General features: G+C 42.3%; 1 protein-coding gene across 1 annotated transcript; it reads right to left on the reverse strand.

Moving 5' to 3' along the window:
* Positions 1-306: 306 nt before the first annotated feature.
* On the reverse strand, positions 307-20,506 carry DTL (denticleless E3 ubiquitin protein ligase adapter). The gene is made up of 12 exons (XM_075042026.1): positions 20,472-20,506; positions 20,260-20,380; positions 19,712-19,777; positions 18,378-18,493; positions 17,631-17,704; positions 16,591-16,694; positions 15,496-15,600; positions 13,289-13,401; positions 9,530-9,619; positions 8,216-8,354; positions 3,475-4,337; positions 307-1,964 (listed from the first exon to the last, which is right to left on the reverse strand). The coding sequence occupies exons 3-12, from the start codon at positions 19,740-19,742 to the stop codon at positions 1,896-1,898; spliced, it is 1,704 nt and encodes a 567-aa protein (XP_074898127.1). The 5' UTR covers positions 19,743-19,777; positions 20,260-20,380; positions 20,472-20,506; the 3' UTR covers positions 307-1,895.
* Positions 20,507-22,357: the final 1,851 nt, after the last annotated feature.

Consider the following 22,357-nt stretch of genomic DNA (forward strand, 5'->3'; position numbering starts at 1 on the left):
CTGGCTGTAAGCAAGGCAGGTTGTATCCTACACAGTTGCTCTAATAACTAAAATTAAGACAGAATTCAATCCCAAACCTACTTATTTTACGTTGTTTCTACTACTTCCATCTACCTTAATATCCAGAAGTAGGTTAAAATTAAACTAACAGATTTTCTATATTCCTGTTTTGCCCAAGATACTAGATGTATTCAGATAATCACTTTTTAAAAATTCTTGTTTTTAAAATAAGAATAGAAAAATGCCTGCAGCACTACCTTTCCCACTTTCCTAACGGCATCTCCTCAAAGCTCATGGGATGATGGCCTGTAATTCAATAAACAGGAGAAAGTTGTTCTGGCCCCTATACGTACCTGAGTTCTCCTGCTAAAAGATGCAACTTGATGATGACTACTTTTTTTTTTTTAAAAGCACACTACACATTTACTTTTACTTTGCAGCTGTAAAAGACCTTTCACAGAAGCCAGTTCCTCTCAAATCATTTATTTCCTTGCAAAATACAATCTACAACATAAAATATAAGTCAGCACATTTTCCTCTAATCCCTTTCAGCTATCATACTATTCAATGCTACTGTAAAGTAGGTGTGAAAATTTCAGATGGAAAACATGAGTTCATTGGATCACATCCCCTTCAAATACCTCAATTCTTTTGCAGTAGAAAAACTTAAGAGGGATTCAGAGGTTTGTTTTCTTTTGTTTTTAAAGTTCACAGGAACTATTATACCAGAAAATAGAGTAAATGCTCCAACCTAACATAAGGGATCTTCTACTAGCTCACCCTGGGGAATGCGTGACTGATGAGTTAGTATCATTAGCCAGCAGGACAGCGATCTCATTTCAGTGACTTTGTTCTATCAGCATCAGTGACAACTTACAATGGCAAAGCATTTAATATTAATATGTAAACTCTGTCAAGTGCTTTCTAAAATGTCAAGTGCTCCTCCCCCAATTTAAAAGCTATTATTTTATAGATACTGTATTATAAAAGTGTTATGAAGTTATGTTATAAGCAGTGTTATTAATGCCTTTGCTACAGGCTGAATCTGTAAGAGGTGACTGAGCAACCAGCTGTTATGGGATGCCTATTTGGGATAGATCAAACTAATTTTTCTAAGGCACCTTGCCAGCCTTTTATTTCAGAGAAGTGACAAGCTGTTGGCCTCAACAGCTGTAGTCCTGATGGTTCAAGAGCCAGCTAAGTCAGTAAATACAGAAGTTTTCAGACTGGGAGAAGAAAAGGGATGGCAAGAGGAGTTACAGGCATTATGTACTTGATTATACTTTGTCTCCTCTCAGACTATAATCACCATCGGATGGACACAGGGTGTTTAAAAGTCTTTTATATTTACTTAATGCATTCATAACTTCCCTGCTGGAAGTGGGTAGTCACTGCAGTACTAGAGGAATAACTGTAGAAATGCCATTCAGCACAAAGGGACTCAGATCTACCTCCAGTAAGCTTCCCTACATACATTCCAACACTTGATTTTCAGGAGGGTGTAATGATTTGAACATTATTCTTAAGGAGAGGAAGTTTCAACAGCGGATTAGTAACATAAACTGACAAACTATATGTGCCTGTCAACAATGCACAGCAGAGCTGTTGCCATCTTTGGACTATAACAGTTGCCATGTAAAAAATACTCTGTTTTTCTTTATTAAAAAAATCCACCATCTGAAGTCAGTAAGAGACCATGAGTAAGTATGGTGTAGATTTTCCACACTCAGCTAACTTCAACTGTTAATGGCTTTAAAAACAGATGAATAAAACCCCAAGTTTATGGATGGCTGACAACAAACTGTGTAATCCCGACGCATCGTTGTCGGCGTTGCTAAATCTGGTCTTGATACCACAGTGTCAACATCCATCAGGTGCAACTGCCGCATGCTGCTTCAGTCATTCTGTGGCTTTCTGTGGAAGTATGTGCAGATCTTCCTCATGGAAACTGAAGTGGTTGCAGCCTAGGCAGAAAAAAAAACAAAACCAACAAGAAATGTTTCTAGGTTAACAGTTCATATGCTGCAGGAGTCTTAAAGTCTCCCCTCCATCATTGCTCCAGTTTGTTTAGCTTCCCAACTAAGATAGTAAATGAAAGGTTCTTTACTATAATCCGTTTGTCTCACAGATAAGAGGCTTATTACCTACAGGAAACACTGGCTAAAACCTAGGGTTGTCTTACTGCCATAAGAAAAACACTCTGGCTGCAGTTTCAGCTTCCCTACAGTAGATAAGAGAGCTGCAGATTTCCAAGATATAGCAGATCAACGAATGTTGCTGGTATTCCAGGCATGTCCTCGGGCTTTGTGCACAACACAGGAGCATCCTGAAATCTGAACTAGAGCATACTGGTCAGGAAAGGTAATTGTTCTATAGTAGTCTCTCTCCAGGGCAAATCTTTCCATCTTGTGTTTAAACATGTACAGCATAAAGCACAAGTAGTTGTAGGTTTCCTTTAACCAAGATTTCTTGGTACAACCACAATATGAAGAGTTCAGCTGCTATGCATAACTTAAGGAGTGGTGGCTTGCCCACTTCATATCTGATAGAAGTGCTGGAAGAGGTGAAATAGGGTGAGAAATAAGGTACCAAAATAAGCCTTAATGATGGCAACAACTTCTAGCATCAGATATTCAATTGAAAGTACAAATAAAATTTGATGACTGAAAATTTACCTAGCATTTACTAAAATAAGACTCAGTGAAAGACACTGTAGGACTTGGAGTCCAGTTTCAGAGATGAGTCAAGTTTGGTTTGTTTTAAAAAATGTAATTGTCATTTCTCAGTTTGCATGTTAAACCCTCATGCCCTCATGCCAACTTTTTTAGCTGCTTTACAAGCTTAACTTTCAGATCCTAGGATGAGCTCTATGTCAGGCTTCTTGTACATCAAAAGTAGGATTATGTAGGTCAAATCCTGCCCTCTCACTCTTTTACAATTCCCTTGCTTTCAGTTGAAGGAACTGAAGGCATTATTTAGCCCCACAGTTTCAACATGGGTAACAAATTCTTTTGCTACCTGGGCTAGAATAGAATTTAGCTCTTACTTCCAATGCTAAAGTGGCTTTCCAGTAACATAAACAGGCAGATGTGACGGTGAACACATAAACAGTAGATCTGCTAGGAAAGGTGCTGTCATTATTGTGCTTCTCAGAGTAGAGCTGTATTTCAGATGACAGCTACACCCTTCAAACATCCAGCTGGGGACTGCAAGGATCTCTCAGCTCTTGTGTGCCCTAAGTCCCTTTAAACTGAGGGACACCACCATCCTAAAAATTCTGTTCCTGCACAGAGGGGATTAGTAGATAACAGCATTAACGTGTCTGGCGTATTAGGCCAGAAATCATCCCTTTTGTCCATAGTCAAAGGGATCAGATAATCCTTTGAATGCCTGAGCAGGAGAGAAGAAACAAGGGGAGAGTGGCAGCTAGGGATAACTTATTTCATGACCACTGTTGCTGACCATCCTACTTACAGTCTTTGGTGAAGTGGCTGCTGCCACAGCCTCTTGTCGTTTGGCACTGGGACTGCAAGATGACGGGGGACTGTTTGATGCACTCTGGCTGCCAGTTCTGCCAGTCCGTAGCTTCTCTCCCAGAGCAGACAACCAATTTTTTCTTTCAGGTGAACTATTCTCTTTATCTACTACCTCAGTGTCTTTCCTGCATGGAGATCTGAAAAGATGGGAGGGAGTTTGAATGCCCAATGGATTAATACGGTTTCCAGGAAAGGAAGGCTCTTTTGGGCTGTGGCTAGAGCCTTCGCAGTCATTATCCAAGTCAGGCAGGCTGAGAGAGCCTTCATCACAAGCTTTTTGGTCTGCAGCCAAGTGACATAAATTCAGCTTGGATTTCTTAGCTGCATGGTCCAGTTCAGTCACACAGCTACAGGCCTGCAGACACTTCTGCCCTGCATTGTCCTCCTTGCTGCAGTCAAGCCTTCTCTTGGCACGCTTTTCAAACTGTGAGTGTGGGGCTTTAGGAGGGCAAGCAGCTTCCAGGAGACCTTGGGTGACTTCTGCCAGGGCTTTTCTAGGAGAAGCAGCCTTTTTCCCCACTTCTGGAGGAGAAGAGCACAGTGTCCTTGTAACCCAATGTTTAATAGACATTTTGGAGGAAGGGATCAGTTTGGGAGAAGTGCATGGGCTGGCTCCACTCTGCTTGGCTGGGGTGCAGGCTGCAGCCGTCTGGGTTTTGAGAGTGCCCGTCGGAGTGTTTGTCGACAGAGGAAGGTCTCCAGAATAAATGGGAGCACAGGCAGCCGGCCTTGGCGAGGAAATGCATGGGCTGCCCACTGTGAAGGCCTTGGCAGGAGTACTCTGTGGGCTGGCTGGAGGTCCTGATAGGGGAGAAATAAGTAGTCTGATGAGGAACACAGAACAGCAGATTAAAGACAGCCCTTTTATAAACACCCCTTCCAACTAGCAGATGAGTTCAGCGCCAACCCTTCTTCCCAGATATACTCTTTTGAATTAAGAGGTTGCATAAATCCCTCTAATTCGGTTAAACTGGTACAAGTCCTATGTAAAATCCTATATCATATTGATAAGTATAATACAGCATGTTTGTGTAGTGTCTGACATCTATCCTTTCTGTAATGAGCACTCTTATGTAAGCTACACCCAAGGCACTGACAGACAGACAAAACAGATCTTGAATCTTCCAAGTTTATCTTGCCTTGTTGGAAGCCTTGCAGTGGCTCAGTCCAGACAGCTTTGTACAGAGATGCTGCCTGAAAGCAAGGCTGGTCCCCACCTGCACTACCATCTTTAACAGCTGCATAACTGAGTTGAGGGACAAAGGTACTGTAAGCAGGTCCCACAGCTAATTGCAATACCAAGGAAGCCTTACGCTATAATGCCCTACCATATGAATAATGCTCCTAGTCAGGCATTAATAATTGCATATTTTAAAGATGAAAAAAAAAAAAAGAGTGAGAACAGGAAAGGACATACTTTCTCTTGTCTTTTTGTTGGAGGATTTTCTGCGATGCTATAGTAGTATGAAGACGGTAGTTATTTACCACACCCAGCAAAATGTGAGAAATTCTTCACCTCCTGAACAAGGACTTAAAATTCCAAAGAATATAAAATCTGTCACCGTAGTAAGTTATTTTTTTAAAACAAATGATTCCCAAACAGTATTTCACAGTGAAATACTTGAGCTCACTAGCCAAGATGTAAATCCCCCTGCTTTTAAAAAAGTGGTTCTGAATACCCAGCTTCTTAAAACAGTAGTCATAGGTAGGGGCATAAGGACCTCATTAGTAACAGTGGGAATCATATATAGCAAAGGTCTTGGTCTGCAGCAATATTAGAGGGGTTTTAAATTTTTTTTTTTTAATTTTTTTTATTTCTGGCACCCTCCAACAGAGAACACATTAGCGCGTTTGTTAGATGCCTGCTTTCTCATTCATTTAACTTGTGGTGATGCAATTAAATAGAATAGCACCTTTGTTACTCTATGCATTTCCACTGCTGAGCGCAAGAGCTCTAAACATTTTCTGTATACCAGGTGTTTAACCTGAGCTCCTAATTCTCAGCATTAGCACTGTACTATAAAGCATTTCATTAGAACAATGAGAAGTCTAATGCAAATAACCTGCCATTTTCTTTAGGACACTGGACTGCCTCACAAATAACATGTCAAGTGAGCACCTACACGACTCTGATTATATACCATAAGCCTCTTTTGATCCTTCCTTTTACTGTATTATCTAGTATCCAAAATATAAGTACTGGTGCATCAGAGCAAAATTAAATAGGATCCCATATTAACAGATCTCACTACAAATCACTCTAACACACAGAGTTAAATGCTCCTTTCCTGATAAAATATGCTACTTCATACCAACTTGCTTCAATCTGAACTAAGAGAAAGTAACTGCCAAGATGGATTGGTTCTCCTAATCTTTACTTTAATGAGCACTTACAAGACAATAATCTCTCAGCTGAGGAATTAGTTGCACTTAAAAATCTAAGCTCCTAGAGGTAGAAGAGAAGTAGCAAAAGCTCAGCAACTCTTGATACCTAATGACCATCTACAAATTCATACAGCAGAAATATTGCATGACTAGCTGGGTATGAGCACTCCCAACCTCAAGTCAGCCTGAAAGTTATACTGTGGAGACACTGGACAAGGGGAAAAAAGCTATCCTGAGAGTTGGATGGGTGTCATGGCAAGAAGCAAACCCAAACTTGAGAAACATCCCCAAACTTGAGATAAAGAATACAAAGATCAGGCTTTTTTGTAAGACTGCATTCATTATTCAGGCTTCTACTAAGCCAGTTCCAAGCTGTTTCCATTTATGCTGCCATTGCATGTAGTACAATACTGTAAATACCTGCAGTCAACCTGCATAACACCAAAGCAGGTTATTTCAGATGTTTCCTACCTTCTCTGCTACAAGTCTTCCAGACTGATATTCTCAATCTCCACATTTGAAAGTAACAAATTGTCCATGCACAGGTGTGCTCCAGAAATTTGGTTACACAAAACCACAGAGAAAGTAGTACAACTTAGGGAAAACACTAAAATAATTTCCAAAGAAAAGGAAACTGTGCTTGCTACACTTGATGATATAGGTCAACAGTCAATACACAACCTCAATCTCACCATTTGTTCCACATAAATGGGTGGGGAACTACCTAGATCTCATCCCAGCAGGTCTGAAATAGTACTCAGCTTGCCAGCTCTCAATTAGTCTCTGCAGAAAACTCCTATGTTCTAACAGCACGTGCTTTGTGTTCAAGAGCCAAGGTCAGCAGGAAGCCTGCTGTTGTGTTTGCAGTGTCTGTGTACTTCCTCTTCCCTCCTGTGTTACTTTAATGCAGCAAGAGCAAGAAGAAATAAGTTATTTTTCTAGTATAATTGCCAAAGCTGACTTGTAAAGTTTCAGTGTACAAGCTACTTCAGGTTTCAGGCTTCTAGACTAGACCTATGCTTACTTCTCTTTTGCTGAAACTAGTACAGAAAGTTATTTTTGAGCCCTCTCTGAAGGTTTGTGCACACACAAACCATTTACCAGCTACAGAACAGACCTGGCACTCGCCCTGCTATTGTCCTGCAAACTTCCTGCAAGACTGTTACTGACTGGCAAAAGGTTAGAGGTAATGTTATCCCATTAGTGGGATTTGGAGACCTTCAGCCTTTATTTGTGTTAGCCAAGGTGAAATTCATTTGGAGGGTGGCTAGAAAAGATAGGTGGAACACAGGAAGTCACACCAGCAGCTGCTGGGAAGCTATTGTAGTCTTAGTTTCAGGGCTACTCTACAGAGAGGCTCATCTTACTTCACTTTCAGCGGAGGGTTGTTCTCCTTTCACCTACTCTACTGTAACAAAATGCAAGTTTCAGACAAGTCAAAGTAGTGCTATGACCCAGGGCTCCTTTCTTCTGGTCTAGGGTACTGTCCAGTGAGTAGCTTCTCTATAGAGCCCAGATCTGCTTGCTAGCTGTGAGAGCATGCTGCATAGCTTGTCTGATTGCCTAGGCTTTGCAGGAAGGTATTGCATTTGTTAACTAGCCTTAACATGTGAGTAGATGATGCTACTGATTAATTCTGGAACATTATGATCGCATCATGATTGTCTACACGCATTTTTTAAGTACTTTCACTGCGTGGCATTTGTCTGTATAGACAGTCAGTACCACCGTATGAAGCTGAAGAAAAAGATGTAATATTGATAGCAGCAGCAAAGAAATCTGTGCAGAATTCAACTACTGGGCAGGAGGAAACAGTTCAGAGTTCCAAGGCTGTGTGTGTGCTGTCAGCCCTTTACTGGGTAAACTAGTAAATTGGAAAAAGCATATGAACTTACTGCTCTCAGTTATTATTTGATATAAAAAAAAGCGTGACTTGTTGCTACAGTGCATGCACACATGACATCTCCTTTGACTGTTCAATTATTGAACTCTGCTGATACTGAAGACCTGGCTGCCCAGATGTATTGTGTACGCCCAAGCTGTATTAATGAATATTTGCTTTGCAGTCTGGTCATACAGACTTCAGCATACTTGGAAGCTATTTCAGCCAGCTTGTCTTGTTGGTGGCCGAGGTATTTACAAGTAGAAATGTTTGTCTAGCTATATGAATTATTCCCTAACATGAAAAAAATAGAAGAATAATAAGACAAGCCAAAGGTTTTTGTTGGTACAGAAAGCAGCCAAAATTCAGAAGCCATATTGCAGAGCATGATACCTCGGCTGAGCAGCCTTACCTGCTCCACGTTGTTCTTCTGGTTTCTTGTGAGTGACCCAGCCCACCAACTTGATTTTTCTTAATGCTGATTTGTCCTCCTCAGGATGACGTTGTAAGCGCCAAATCCTCACAGTGTTGTCATCAGAGCACGTGGCAATCTACAGTATAAATTAGTTTATAGGAGTAACCAGGACACAAGAATCAGCAGCAAGGAAATGCTGTGGCCAAAGTTCATAGTAATCTGGATGGGAAAATGTCTCCCCTCTGACCTCTGTGACACCAATATTGTCCCTACAGAAAGCAACTTTGCCTCTCAAATTACTCCAAGCAGCTTCCTGTCCTGTCTTAGCACCACATTCTCCACTTTTCTTCATGCTTCAGCATTTGTACAATGGCTGATTATTTCTTACCTGTGTCAGTAAGGATTTTAAAGGCTATATTTGTCTGCATTTCCAACACATCATAACCAGGATACTGGGCTACGTCTAGATCACAGATTTCATCTAAAATGCTAATTCTCATATTTTTGTGCATCGTACAGAACTAGAACAATTCCTCCTGTTTGCCTGCAAGACTCCCACCCTCCTACACTGCAATGGTTTTCTGAAGACCCAGGGCTGTAGTGCAAGCTAGGGAAAGTGGCTGACTTGCTTAATACTGTGGAGTGAAAGAAACTGGCTATTATTAGGACTGTCTAGGATTTTTCAGGGTTATTTCTCATTTTGAGCTAGGCCAATCATTTGAACCAACCTCCTACTGCAGTTCTCTTCCTTTTAGTGATTCCTGGTGCATAATTACTGACCCAATTTCACTGTAGGTTTTTGGGTGTACACAAAAATATGTCATAAAAACAGCTCAGATTTTGAAAAAAGGTCACAATGAAAAGAGTCCATGTGGTTTTCAAAGGGCATTCCAAACTTCTTGCCACTCTGTACAAGACTAGCAGATGTTATCAATGGTCAGACAGGTAAGGAAGCTGTAAGTATGGAACAACAAAACAAGCTTTTACCTTATGAAAGCCCTGATTAAATGGTTTCACAGTTTTCTCTCTTACAGTTAGTGCCACAAGCTCTCATCAGGAGAGACCTTTGTTCATTTGCAATTTCCTAGGTCTTATCAAATAGCCTAAATTATTTGAAAATAATGACAAAGTTCTGATACATTGTACTCATGTGACAAGCTTGGTTTACTGCCCCCTCAAATGAACATTTTTAGAAATTATTGACTAAAAATTTCCTCCCAAATAAAGAAATACTGCTGCAATTTTGAAAAGCAGATGTTGCCACATCACATCTATTGTTTCATGGGAAAGATAATTTTCCAGAAAACAAACCTTAGTGAAGTCTGAAGGACACCAAGCAATGGAGGTTACTTCTTGAGAATGACCAAGGAGTATCCATGGAGGAAGGCTGGGCTCAGAAACCTTAAAAATTCCATAGAAAAACAAGTATACAATCAGAAGCCTCACAGCCTAATATACATCACTAAGAAAAGACCCCACAGCCCACCTGTGAAGCATGTGAATACTTTCCATCTTTCCTATATGAGACAGATAAATCAAATGCTCTCAGCCTGTCATCATCAGGCAACAACTGATGGAGCCCTAAGAATCAGTTCATGTTTCATTTCTAGAGGTGAAGCAGCTGGTCAGCACTCAGAGGTACCTATTTGCCTGGAAACACTTGTTCAATTCCTGCTATGCACAGGATTTCTGCCTCCAGAGTTGTCAGCCCAAAACATGACACAAGCATTTTACTATATTAAGTACCTCTACCTGTTCTAGGTAAGCTGCTTAAAAGTTTGGGAAACTCATACTTTGAATTAGGATAGGCAAATATATTCTGCTGCCATTTTACAAATGTCCCAATCACAGGTCAATGGTTTATTAAAAAAATAAAAGCACCACCAGCAAAATCCTATAGATGAACCTTCACTGGATCAGAACTAGCATTTGTGTGAGTGCCAAGTGCCTGTACCTCCTCCAACCAACCAGCTGGACCACAGACCCTCTTAAGAGTTCATAAAAAAGCTCCCTAAATCACTCATGCTCATTAACCTGATCTCCACTTCTCTTACACCCTTCATAAAATTTTTCTCCTGTTCTACAGTATTACTATTAATCTTCAATTGCAGCTCATGTAAGTGACAGATACAGCTGAAGCTAGCTTGAAGTGGCCCAAGGAAGAAAACACACACGCATACACACACAGATTATATCCAAGTTTTGCATGCTTTCTGAAGCTGTGAGTCACCATTATTGATGTGACATTATAAGGGGGATTTATCAAGCAGATTTGCATAAATGACTAAGTGAATGAACAGATCCTTTACTGTGTGGGAAAAGGAATAGACATTACACATAGATTTCAAAGGAAGATGCAAGACATTGGGGAAGGCTTTTGATTTACACACAAGTTTTTCTCTTGTGGATCACCTCCTACAACAGCCTGCAAAATCGCAATTCAATATCCACCTTCAGATCTTAAAGTTGTTCTGATACAAACAGGTTCATCTTAACAGGCCGCTTTTTATTTCCTGGCATAGCAGAGGCAATCACTTGACTAAATATCCACTAAATGCCTTGGTCAGAGTATTCCCTTCTCTGCCAAAACATGCAATACCATGGAAACTAAATCCCTATTTAGGGAATAAACCACAGGAGATCTTGGTGCAGAGAACACCTTTGTTTACATTTAATAGCAGTCTTGCTATATACACATAACAGACACAATAGCAGTCCAGTAGCCACTGATTGCTGAAAGGAAAGCAGAGGAAGAGAATTACTCTTGCTGGGACACACTGGTTTTACACTATACTAGTGTAAATTAAACGAACCACACCCAACTTATATTATCGTGAACTAAAGGAGGATGCATAGTTACAGCTGTGTCCACTGTGCTTGGCAGAAGACAGTCAGCCAGTCTGCGCATGTTAAGTCAGGATTAGCCACACGTTCGTGCTACTTTTTGCCTGATTTGACAGGATATTGGTGGGGAAGTTAGAGCTATTGTGGAAAGGTTAAAAAGAGAATCCTAGGAAATGAGACTTTATTAGTTACTCCACTCACTGAAACAGCTGTTATATCAATCTTCAAGATTCAGCATAAAATGGTGTATACAGTTTTATGCACCATATGATACAGAAGCATTTAAATTCCAGTGCTGGGACAGACCAAAAGGTAGCTTAATATGGTCACTTCAGAGTGGTCCGTACCAAAGGATTCAAAGGACAATGGAAGTATATGTCTATAAAGGATATTTTTTACTACCAGGAAGGTATCTCAGCTAGGTACCATCTTTGTCGAAAGAAACCTCTCTGCTCTCTGGCTTTTATAATCTTAGGGTTGTTCAAGAGTCAGTTCATTAATCAACGGACTAGTAATTAAAAAAAAAACCCAACACCCAACACAATAAAGAAAGTGTGCATTGCCTGGAAGTGATTTATATATGGAAACAGACTGAAACAGCGTCCTTGTCAGCAATAACTTCTAGCCACAGTGTTCCTTGGGAACTGCTGACCAAAACACAAGTTAGCAATGCTGTAAAAGTTTCTCAAAGAAATAATCTGGGTGGACAAGGTCTTGCTCTGTCCTCAACAAGGTCTTCCTCTGCCTTTTATTCCTCTCTAGATATGGAAAGCTAGCGCTCTTCATTAAGTTCTTTCCAACACTACCTGTTAATTGCTCATGCAATATCTAACCATGTTTTTTTCACAGCAAAGTAAGTCCTCATCCCAGGAAAAGATACATATGTTTCAAAGTCAGTAAAATCTGCCAATATTTAAAACAAATTAAGAAGACTCTGGATATGACAGATCTTGGAAGAGACAGTTTCACTGGAAGTCCCACTTTCTAACAAGACTATGGGATTAAAATAAAAGTAGTCATTTGATGATTTATTTAATAATTAGGCAATACAATCTGTCACTCCTATGTGATAGCAACAGAAGCCTTCTTTACACAAATGCATTTTAAATGTGCTTAAATGCTTAAACTTTGAGATGTAATGACATCCTTGAATGCTCTTGACCCAGTCCCAGCCTGTGTTCCAAGAAGGTATCAAAACACATGAATGCAGGATGCGCAACTCAAGTTTGCACAGGCATTTTTGCTGAATTTGCACAGAACATGAGGAAAGTTAAAATTACACCACTTGGCATGGGAGTAGCCATGCTACCGCACTCTGCTACTACTGAGTAAGCAACCTAGCTGCTTACAAGTGTTCTCCAAATCAAAGAGACTACATGCTCAAACCACAACCTCAGCAGGCTGACCCTCTGCTCTGAAAGGTTTGTATTTTACTTTCAAACACATCATGAAACGGATAAACAAGTCAACATTCCCTAAAAATTAACCCAAACCTGAAATAGGCAGTCACCTGTGGTTTCTGTCTATTCTACTTCACTAAGAAATCTACTCTGTTCCCATATGGTTGTCAAGTATGGAGAACAGAACTTGAAGCACACCTTATTCTGACGTCCCTGCTATTAACTTGGTGACATTTGCATTTCCTACACGTCAGTGCAAGATGCCAAGTGACGAACCCTCTTGGCTGTCAGACGGTGCTTTGGAATTTCGCTGAAGGCTCTGGCTGAGCCCTTGCTGTAATACAAAGGCTTTAACTACTGTAAATTAAGCATGAGTAAAAGCTGTGTCTGAAGTAAGAGCTGGAAAAAGGAGAGGTAGGGGGCAAAAAGTTCCCTTTAAAACAATTATATTGTTAGGTTTCTGCTAATGTGCTCCATTGCTAAATATGAACCAAGAACTGTCTGTCTACTTGTCATAGCTGGCTGAATCAACAGGATTGAAAGAGGATTTTAATGCCCATTAAAACCAGATTAAGATCAGCAACTTGCAATAAGCAGCAGTGATGAGAGACGTATTGATGGCAGGAGGTTAGCTCTGTTTAAACAGTTACATCTAGCCTTGACAGCAACAAACACACTCTGGGCATAACATGCCAGGAGCTAACCCCACGCTGCTTTGAGTAAGAGTGGGAGGCAGGGAGTGTCCTACATGAACATGAAAAGCAAATGAAACAAAAGAGCAGAGCAGCTCCAGGTTGCACACTCGTGTCTCTCCCAGTAGCCTCACCTTCCAGATGTATGCGTTGCAGTCACTTGAGCCACTGACCAGGAACTGGTCGTCTGGGCTGGTGCTGGATTTGATGTAAAAGGTTGAATTCTGATGCCCGCTGAAAACGGCCACTGTGAAGAGAAAAGAAAAAAAAAGAAAATAAAAGCCCCACTCAATGCACAGCTGTCAGTTGCGCAAGGAGGGCTGATCTTACAGGCTTTTCCTGCCTAGCCACATACCCTCTGGAGAAAGTGGTTACACTGCTCCCTGGCTCTGGGGCTCCGGCTCTGGCAGCAGGAAGTTTTTGTTATTCAACTGGAGCCCTTCAGGCTTCCCAAACAAAGCAACAGCTCTCTCCACAGCATTAGGAAGCTGTGGCAGTTTCACTAAAGCTTTAGCCTGGCCCATATCACAAGCAGGCAGAGACATCACCTGGGCTGCCTCACTACTCTGGTTAAGGTTCCTTGTTTCTCCTTCCCTCAGTCACCATCACCAGCCCTGCTACATTAACAAGGGCAGTCGCACAGAAAACACAGCAAGGGCCTCCTTCCACCCAGGCAGTGACAAAGGCACTTGCTGCTCCTTCCTCCTGCTGCCAGCATCTTTATTTCATAAACAAAACTTGCATCACGTCAGCCACGCTCGCTGCCTGCCTGTATTTAAAGCCTCAGGAGTGTTTGCTGAAGCCTTGAAACCATCACCCCGAATGGCTGCCGTTCCCCCTATTGCAAGGGCCTGAAGAGCCGGCAGCCGGCACAAGAGCCGAGTGTGGATCTAGAGCACTCGGCTGCACCGTTTTCTGTCCTCTCCTCGGGACAGAAAGGGTAAGTTTCCCGATGTAGCACCAGACAGGGCTGGCACCCCCTCTACCAGCCCTGTTTTAATAGTGGTTTTGGCAAAGGAGGCAACCCAGACCAGAGGACACATGGCGGTCTTTGGCGGTCTTTGAAAAGTTGCGAGAACCCCAAAATATCCCTTAATTTTTACTCATAGCTCTCTCAGCACAGTGGTTACCAGACAGCAAATCCCTTCCTAAGCCAGACCTACTAGCAAGTCCTGCTACAGCGGGGATTTCCTCACACCCCCCTGCAAACTATAGCTGCCTCTATACTAGGTAAGCGCAGCCGCAGTTGGGATAAAAGCCATCGAGAGGGAGGAGAACAGCATGAACCCGTGGGCAGGCGCTGCCCTCTGCGGGAACAGTGGCACACCGAGAAGCCACACATGTTTCATCCAGCGGGATGAATCGAGATTGCTCGCTGGATTTTATCGGCTGCACACAGAAGGCAAGAGCTCCATGAGGAGGCAGAGGGTGGGATGCCCTGTGCTTTGGAGAGCCCAGTCCTGCGGGCAGATAGGCCAGTGAGCATATTTCCACAGCTCAGCGGTGGCACCGGGGTTTAACCTCAACAACTGACCTATTAATATTTACTACTTGCACCATGTCTCAACTCTGGAAGCGTTCCCACCCACCAGACTGCCTTCCTGGAGAGCAGACAGAAGGACACATTGTTAATTTAATTTCAATTAACTGAAAAACTAAGAAAAGGCAATGGAAACTAAATCACATGTCTGGCTGGAAAGCACCTAGCAAGTTTTGCCGCTTTCTGAGAAGCAGCCACTGGCCTACGACAAAGCAGCTGAGTGCACCAAAGGCTGTGGGCCATCTTGGCAATGTAAAGGTCACAGATGCAGAGCTGAAGGAATCTAAAGAGCTGAAGCATCTCCACAATATGCTGGGGATGCTTTCTCCCAGAAACTGCAGTAGAAGCTAAATTTAAAAGATACCTTAAAATATCTGAATACAACATAGCAGGTGATCACTTTACATGGATTCATATCTAAGAATTTGAAAAATCAGTGACTGCCAGTAAGCAGAAGATTCAAACTTGCTTCAGGTGGGTAGCAGCTGGACACTAGCCATTCCTCACCAGATAACTAGAGTCAACATGCAAACTACCATAATTGTCTGTCTGGGTGAACCAGTATCTGCACTTATGAAAGTTTTTGTGCTCTTAGTTTTATATGGATGGCTTAACACAAAACATGAACAGCCCTTGTAACAGGTGCCTTCTCTCCTGGGTAGCTTTAAACATAAGAGCATAGAATAGGTTTCCTAAGTGTTCAGGCTGGTCTCTGTCTCTCTAAGTCATAGGGAGAAACTCACCTTTCTATACTCTGTAACATCTATTTTTTGCAGCTATTTTCACAGGTATCATGCTTACCTGGAGTGGTTCTTAAACTTGACATATTGAACATGTAGATACTGTCATCAGTGCAGTTAGCAAACAGATTAGCACCAGTGGAATCCAAAACCAGGCTAGAATATCCTATAGAAAAAGAGAGAAGTTCTTCATATGAAATCACTCCACAAAAAACATTTTAGAAAACAGGCATCTCAAAAAATGCCTAGAGAGGGAAATTTGGAAGGGTTCTCCATCACATACAAGATTGTCATTGGAAAGTTTTTTTGTTTGGCAGAGCACTTGTTGGAGAAGGACAGTTTCTAGAATAACTTCTACATTTTCTCATGAGGAGGCAGGGTGATATTTAGAGGAATCTCACCTTCAGAGAAGGCAAGTGATTTATTTGCTAGTTTCAAATGTGTAACAGGAACAACCAATTGTAGAAGCAGAGACTAAAATTAAATAGAAACCCTCATGCTTTGGTAGAATAAGCCATCCTCTGATTTGCTAGTGATTTAGGTTCCAGAAAAATCTTTCCCTGCAAGGAAATTATTTCACAACCAGCTCCTCAAGGATTTCCCTCATGTTCTTGGGACTGACACTGACCATTACCACTTCAAGATAGTTGATTAGACAAGTCATCAGGAATTACTGTGTTGCATCAGAGCACTGTAAGGCGTTAAGATACAAAGAAGCACAGAGCAACACAAATAAGAGAGCTATTGTTTTTGATAACAAACAACTTCGAGTATTGCTCGACTCTGAAAGGTTGTAATGTAAAAACCCAGTCCGGTCTGTTGTCTCTGCAAGATACAATGCAAAGAAAGAGTTCAATGTGATTTCTACTCATGCATCAAAACAACTAGCTAAATTCTGTCTCAAGAGCTCTATTATTCCCTCATCTTCATTTCTGCAAATACATTGCTGAGGCTTATGCAAGTTTTTACAATTGGTGCAATGATACAAAAGCGGGGCAGTTTCAGTCTTCAACTTGAAAATTTGGTATTGGCAATCAAAATACCCTGCCAAGCTTGTCAGTCTGATCAATAATTGGCTAAAAAGATAAGAGATGACACTGACAGTACTTCTTAAATTCACTTTGCACTTTAACAAATACATCCTCCAATAACTTACCAAGTTTGCGAGTACTGGTCCCAGGGTAGCAAAAAGACTTGAAAGGCACCGGGTCCTGACGGTAATTGGCATAGTTCTTGCGCAAGTCCCATACTTTGATCACACTGAAATAGGAAAGCACAAGTGTCTTCAACTCAAAATTTCTTCTGCAACGCTGATAGGGCCTTCTAAGAGCACAGGAAGACAGGCTGCTCATTACTGAGGAGTGTCCAGTGCTAAGGAGCACAACTGGGCAGAAGTAGAGCAGAGATGTGCTGAAAGCAAAACAATCGCTCTGCTGGGTATGGATGAGGAAGCAGCACTGTCTTCTGTAACTAACCCATGATACAACAAGAGCCTGCAAGTCAACTTTCTTCAAGTAGTAAAAGGAAATACTCCTGACTTGTAGTTTTAAAAATTAAGTCCTTCAAGTTTTTTCTTGCTCTCAGGAGCAAGCCTCTCTCACTAGCCATAGGCAGGAGAGTCAATCTATCTTATCTGCCTCAGAAAGGCTCTGACCACATGGAGCCTGCTAAAGAATTGAGTCCTGAGAGGGTAATCTCCACGATAATCAATGAGACAGTTGCTCGAGCTCCAAGATGCTGCAACAGATCTGGCACCTAAAAGAATGCATCTTTTGTAACTCAAGGCAACATTTTCTCAAGCATGCCTACACATATCCAGGCACCAACCACCCACTTGCATCCCACAACAGCTCACTGTCTAACAGTAGTCTGTTTATGTGTAGTCCCATAGGTCCATAAGAATAGAGAGAGATGACAAGAACTGCTCTCGTTCTGCCCCATAGCTAAGACACTAAAATGAGCATTTACCATATATGCGCAATTTGTCCCAGTGCTCCAATCTCCAGTAAGGAAGAAAAGCGGCATTCAGCTTTGCCAGTGCAAGCTGGCAGTGTAGCTCTGCTTATTCTACCTAATAGTAACTCCTTAGCCTTGTGGGCCACTGAGTGATCTTACAAAAAAAAATCTCCCAATCTTTTTGTGCTACTAAGAAGAACACACAGAATAGACAGAAAAGCAGGCATCCTCCCTCCTTACCCATCAACAGCTCCTGCAGAGATAAGAGTATGCTCATCCTGAAGCAGCACCACAGTTACACTCTGCTGGAAATCCTTAAAAAGAAAAGAAGAAAAAACAACTTTATTTTCTTTCAAGGTCAGCAAGATTTTGCTGCTTAGTTCAAGGCCAAGTGAATACCAAGAAAACCTCCTCATAGCCAGGCAGGAGAACCTGGAAATACTAGATGCCATTTAGGACACAACAATCCTTTGAACACTCCCACCAGTGAAATTGCCACTGAGCGATTAGTGTTTGGGGAGCAGTTTGACATTATACCTCTCAGGTCAGAGCTAATGGAGCTGCCTTCATTGCAAGGTTTAATAGATTAAATAAGATCAGGTCTTACTGCGGTAAGGCAGTAATTATTGTGGTCAAATTAGGGAGAAAAAAAAAAGAAAGGAAAAAAATTACAACTCTCCCTATATCGCCCTTAAAAAAGGAATGCTGACCACTCCGTTCCTCTCCAGAAAACAAAAATATGTATTTTCACATGGCTTTTGCACAAAGATGGCTCTGATGGCACATGGGTTGTTAGACAACTAAACAATGTCTAAAATGAGCCATAGCAAGTGACCATGACACAAAAACCTACCTCTGCAAAGAAAACAGAAGCAGTTACCACATTCAGGACAAATATTTCTCATAATAGTTACTTAGGAAGACTTCTATGACTAACATTGTCCTCAGAAGACAGGTCTACATTTTGTTTGCTCCCCAGATACCTACCACCAAGGGAGCAAGCCCTCTTAGGTTCTGCCTCTTCTTCTTCGGTTTGGAAGGAGTCTGCTTGTCAACCACATTGTGTGCTCCACTGATTTGATTCACCTGCCTATAAAATCCATCTGAAAGAAATCAAAGACATGTCAATTAATAGTTTCTATGCAATTTTGCTATCACTTTAATAAAACAGGCATCAGCTTGGAATAAGTCCTAAAAAGTGGCTGAGACCAACGTATAAAATCATTTAAATGTATTCTGAAAACAAAAAATGTTAGTTAGATACAAAACTGATGAGAAGAACACACCAGAAAACAGGACAATATATTGCAAAAAATTACAGAGGTCAAAGTAGCGTGGACATTGAAACTAAAACTGATCTAGGCAGGCTGCCTTTGGAAATCATTACCCTTTGGTCTGGTCTTCAGCATGGATTCTGGTCTGGAGCGTTCAACCCATCTCATCCTGAGCAGAACTGCACTCACAGGAAGGTTTCCAGTGCTTTTCCACTCTATATTATAATTTTCTATTTAGCCTTTTGTCTGCTACTTCTCACTTTATGAAACTTACTGCTTTCCTAGAGTAAAGCAACTTTTCTGCTTTTTTTCCTGTACCTTCCACTTCAATCATGTGGAGCCTCCCTTTTCCTGCACTTGGAAGTTTGAAGAGCCAGAGAACCTGAGACAGATGGAACAGTGAGACATGTCCTGGCAGCACAGGCCAGGAAACTGCTGGGACAGAGCAGGGAACTGGGAAGAGGCCTAAGGGCATGACCTGACCAGGGAATGAAAAGCTCCAGGAAACAGAAAGAGAGGAGTAGAATGAGCTCACCCTGCATTTAGTAGGTTAGGTGTTCCCACAATATATTCAGTTGCTCCCAGTGCTCACAAGCTCCTTTGCTCCTGCACTTTCTGTCTTCCTACTCTGGCAGGAGCCTTCCCAGGTTTGCTTCATCCCTCCAGGTGGCTCTGACCCAGGCACTCTCACCCAGCCCATCTATCTCTGTGCTGTCCCACAAAGGGATGTATTCTGTACCCCTTATCTCCTTACCAATACACAGGGTATTATCAGGCCAGCACGTACATCGTGCTGCAAACCTGAGACTGTTACAAAGTGGAAAAATGTATTATACGTAGAAGAAATACCTATTCCATCCTATTACTGTACCAAAGCAGTACATCCTATTACTGTACCAAAGCAGTACACTGTTATCTGACAATCCTTCTCTTCTTACCGAAGTGTTGCCTGTATTGTAAACGAAAGCATTACTCCAACAAGTACATCTGAGTACTACCTTTATGAGATGCTGAGCTTTTTTGATACATATCTGAAAGTTCAGTTACCTTTCTTGTTGCATCTGGTATCCCAAACCATGATGTTTCCATCTCTGCCTCCAGTACAGAAGACAGCTGAGAGAGAGAAAAAGAGTGCTATTAGCTTCCAAAAGTGTTAATTTAATTAACTGAATGCAGCACAATGCCATCTATGTGCCTCTGGCTCCTCTGCCCCAGCACTTGGGATGCCAGTTCTAGAAATACAAAAGTCGGGCCATTGTTCTGGCATGATTTTTAACTAGTTTCCTTACTCTCCTTATTCTTTTTTTACTACTACTCTAGAGAAACCTGCTTACAAAAAGAGTATTTACATACTTATGTATGGAAGTAGGTATCATTTCTTAAACTTGCCCAAGATCAGGAATGTGCAGATGGTAGCATCAGGTCGCTCTGAAGTTCCAACAAGTTAGTTTTGCTTCACTGGCTGGGTCGCTGCTCAGTTGGACTGTGCTATTTGTAACTGTTAGTTTCCAAAGCCCTTTTTTAGCCCCCAAAGTACCAATGTGCAGGAGGAAAGAAGAAGGAAAAAACAGACAACAGGGAATATCAACATTTACCTTTCTCAAATCTAGAAAAAGCAACAGACTTGAGGCTACACTGGTGACCTTTACATATGCCAAGAAGCTCGCTGGCTCTCACATCCCACACCTTGGCTGTCTGATCTCCTGAAGCAGTGACCTTCGGAGGAAAAAATAAAAAGCTTTAGTCAGCTTCTACACACAGTTGCCAAAGCATTAAAAATAAAGTTAGATGGCAAAAGACTGCTTACAATCTGCTGTTCCCCTGGTACCCAGGCAAGGTCAAATACAGCATTTGAGTGAGCCTGCCATTCTAACAAGAAAACAAAAGCCAAGATTAGTTCAGTGGATTGCAGCATGATATTTTGCAGAAGACTAAAGAACATCAGACACTGAAACCAGAAAACTTGTCAACAGCTTGCCTTAGGCATGAAAAACAATGCAGAACAATTCACCTACTACTGCCATTTAAGAGCACACTCATGCTACTGCTTTGTAAAGAAGACTTAGTGAAGTATATGAAAGGATTTAAGTACTGCCCACATTTATGTTTAAAGGACTTGCAAAAACCTTTCTTTGGTTCCAGTAAATCATGTACTTGTCACATCAAATGAAGATCAGGTTCTATATAACATTTACCCTTAAAGATGAGTTTGCTGGTAGTTTGAGCTTCAGTATCATACAGTCTAACAAATCCTTCTTCATTTGCGACTGCCAGTACATGCTCCAAATTCGGGGCTGAAAAGAAATTGAAACGTATTTGTGTATTATGGAGCTGATTCATAATCATGCCCTCGCTCTTTGTGAAGGGCCACAGACACTTTAAATAGGGTACACAGGAAATAGATAGCTGTGAAATAAACGGTATTTACATAGCAATTTAAATGTTCAAAATGCAGAAATATTGGCCAGCATTTTTTCCAGGTGTTCCATTCAGGAACTACTATACATGGGCAATCAAATGGCTCAAGGAGCAACTTTTGAGATGATGGCCTCTTTCACCAGCTGTAATAGTTCTCTAGTTAAGAGTTTTCTGTATCTATATTACCTATCATCTACAATTTCCAGTACTTTCTATGGATCTGAGTTGGAAAAGCAGGAAGCTGCCTTGGAGAAACATATAAGCTCACACCAAAACTAGAGTACTATAAATTAAAGAGTTTTGCCCTAAAGATCCAGGAGCTTCCACGCTTGCTTCGCTTATCATGTATTTATCATGGGGAAATGCTACATGTAACAGTCCAGTGACATCCATCCACCCCTTTGATTTCTGCATACTATTCTCCACCCTGGTATATCTTTGACGTATTTTGAACAAAGCCCAATTTTTCACCGATGTAGCCTAGCACTGTCACCAAGAGGACACACCTTGAAACAGACAAAGCTGCAACAGAGACAAAATAAATGCTTTGCAGTGCTTCTTTAAGGGAATACTTTCCACCAGTATACCTAGGAGCACCATGATCCAATCTAGATCACATCTAGGTGCAAGTACACTATTACCAGCTCACTTTAAAACAAGAAACTCTGAAACCGAATCATGAGACATAGTTCAACAACAACAACAACAAAAAAGCTGACAGCGAGCGGTGCCCACACCCTGGCCCCTAAAAGGGCCTTTCGAAGGTGACTTTACCTGAAGAAAAGGTGCAGCCGAAAGGAGGGACCGGCACGCCCGTTTCCCCGTGAGAGAGGTGGTCATCTTCTTGGCTGCACTGGTAGCTATCCAAGAGGTGCTGCAGGGGGAGCGGCGAGGACCGGTGACCTACAACGAGACAGGCGGACCGTAACCGCACCAGACACCACCGACTCGGACGCGAGGAGCCCCGAAGCCCCCACAGCGGCTGTGGAGGCGCCCGAGCCGCCCCCTCCGCCGTCGGGGGGGGGTCTCACCCGGCGCTCCGGGACCACCGCTACGGCAGCGGGGGGCCGGGCTCACGCCGCCGCGGTCCCACCGCCCGGGGAAGAGGCAGGGGCGGTGCGGGACGGGACGGAGCGGTGCGGGGAGCGGCGCGGCCGCGGTACTCACGGGGCGGCGCGGCCGAGGAGCGGCGGAGCAGCGCGCGGCACAGCATGGCCAAGAACAACCTGCGCGCGCGGACCCGGCTCGTGGCGCCGACTCCCGCCACCGACCGAC

The sequence above is a fragment of the Buteo buteo genome, chromosome 12 (genome assembly GCF_964188355.1).
Source record: "Buteo buteo chromosome 12, bButBut1.hap1.1, whole genome shotgun sequence".
In the NCBI taxonomy this organism is placed as follows: Eukaryota; Metazoa; Chordata; class Aves; order Accipitriformes; family Accipitridae; genus Buteo; species Buteo buteo.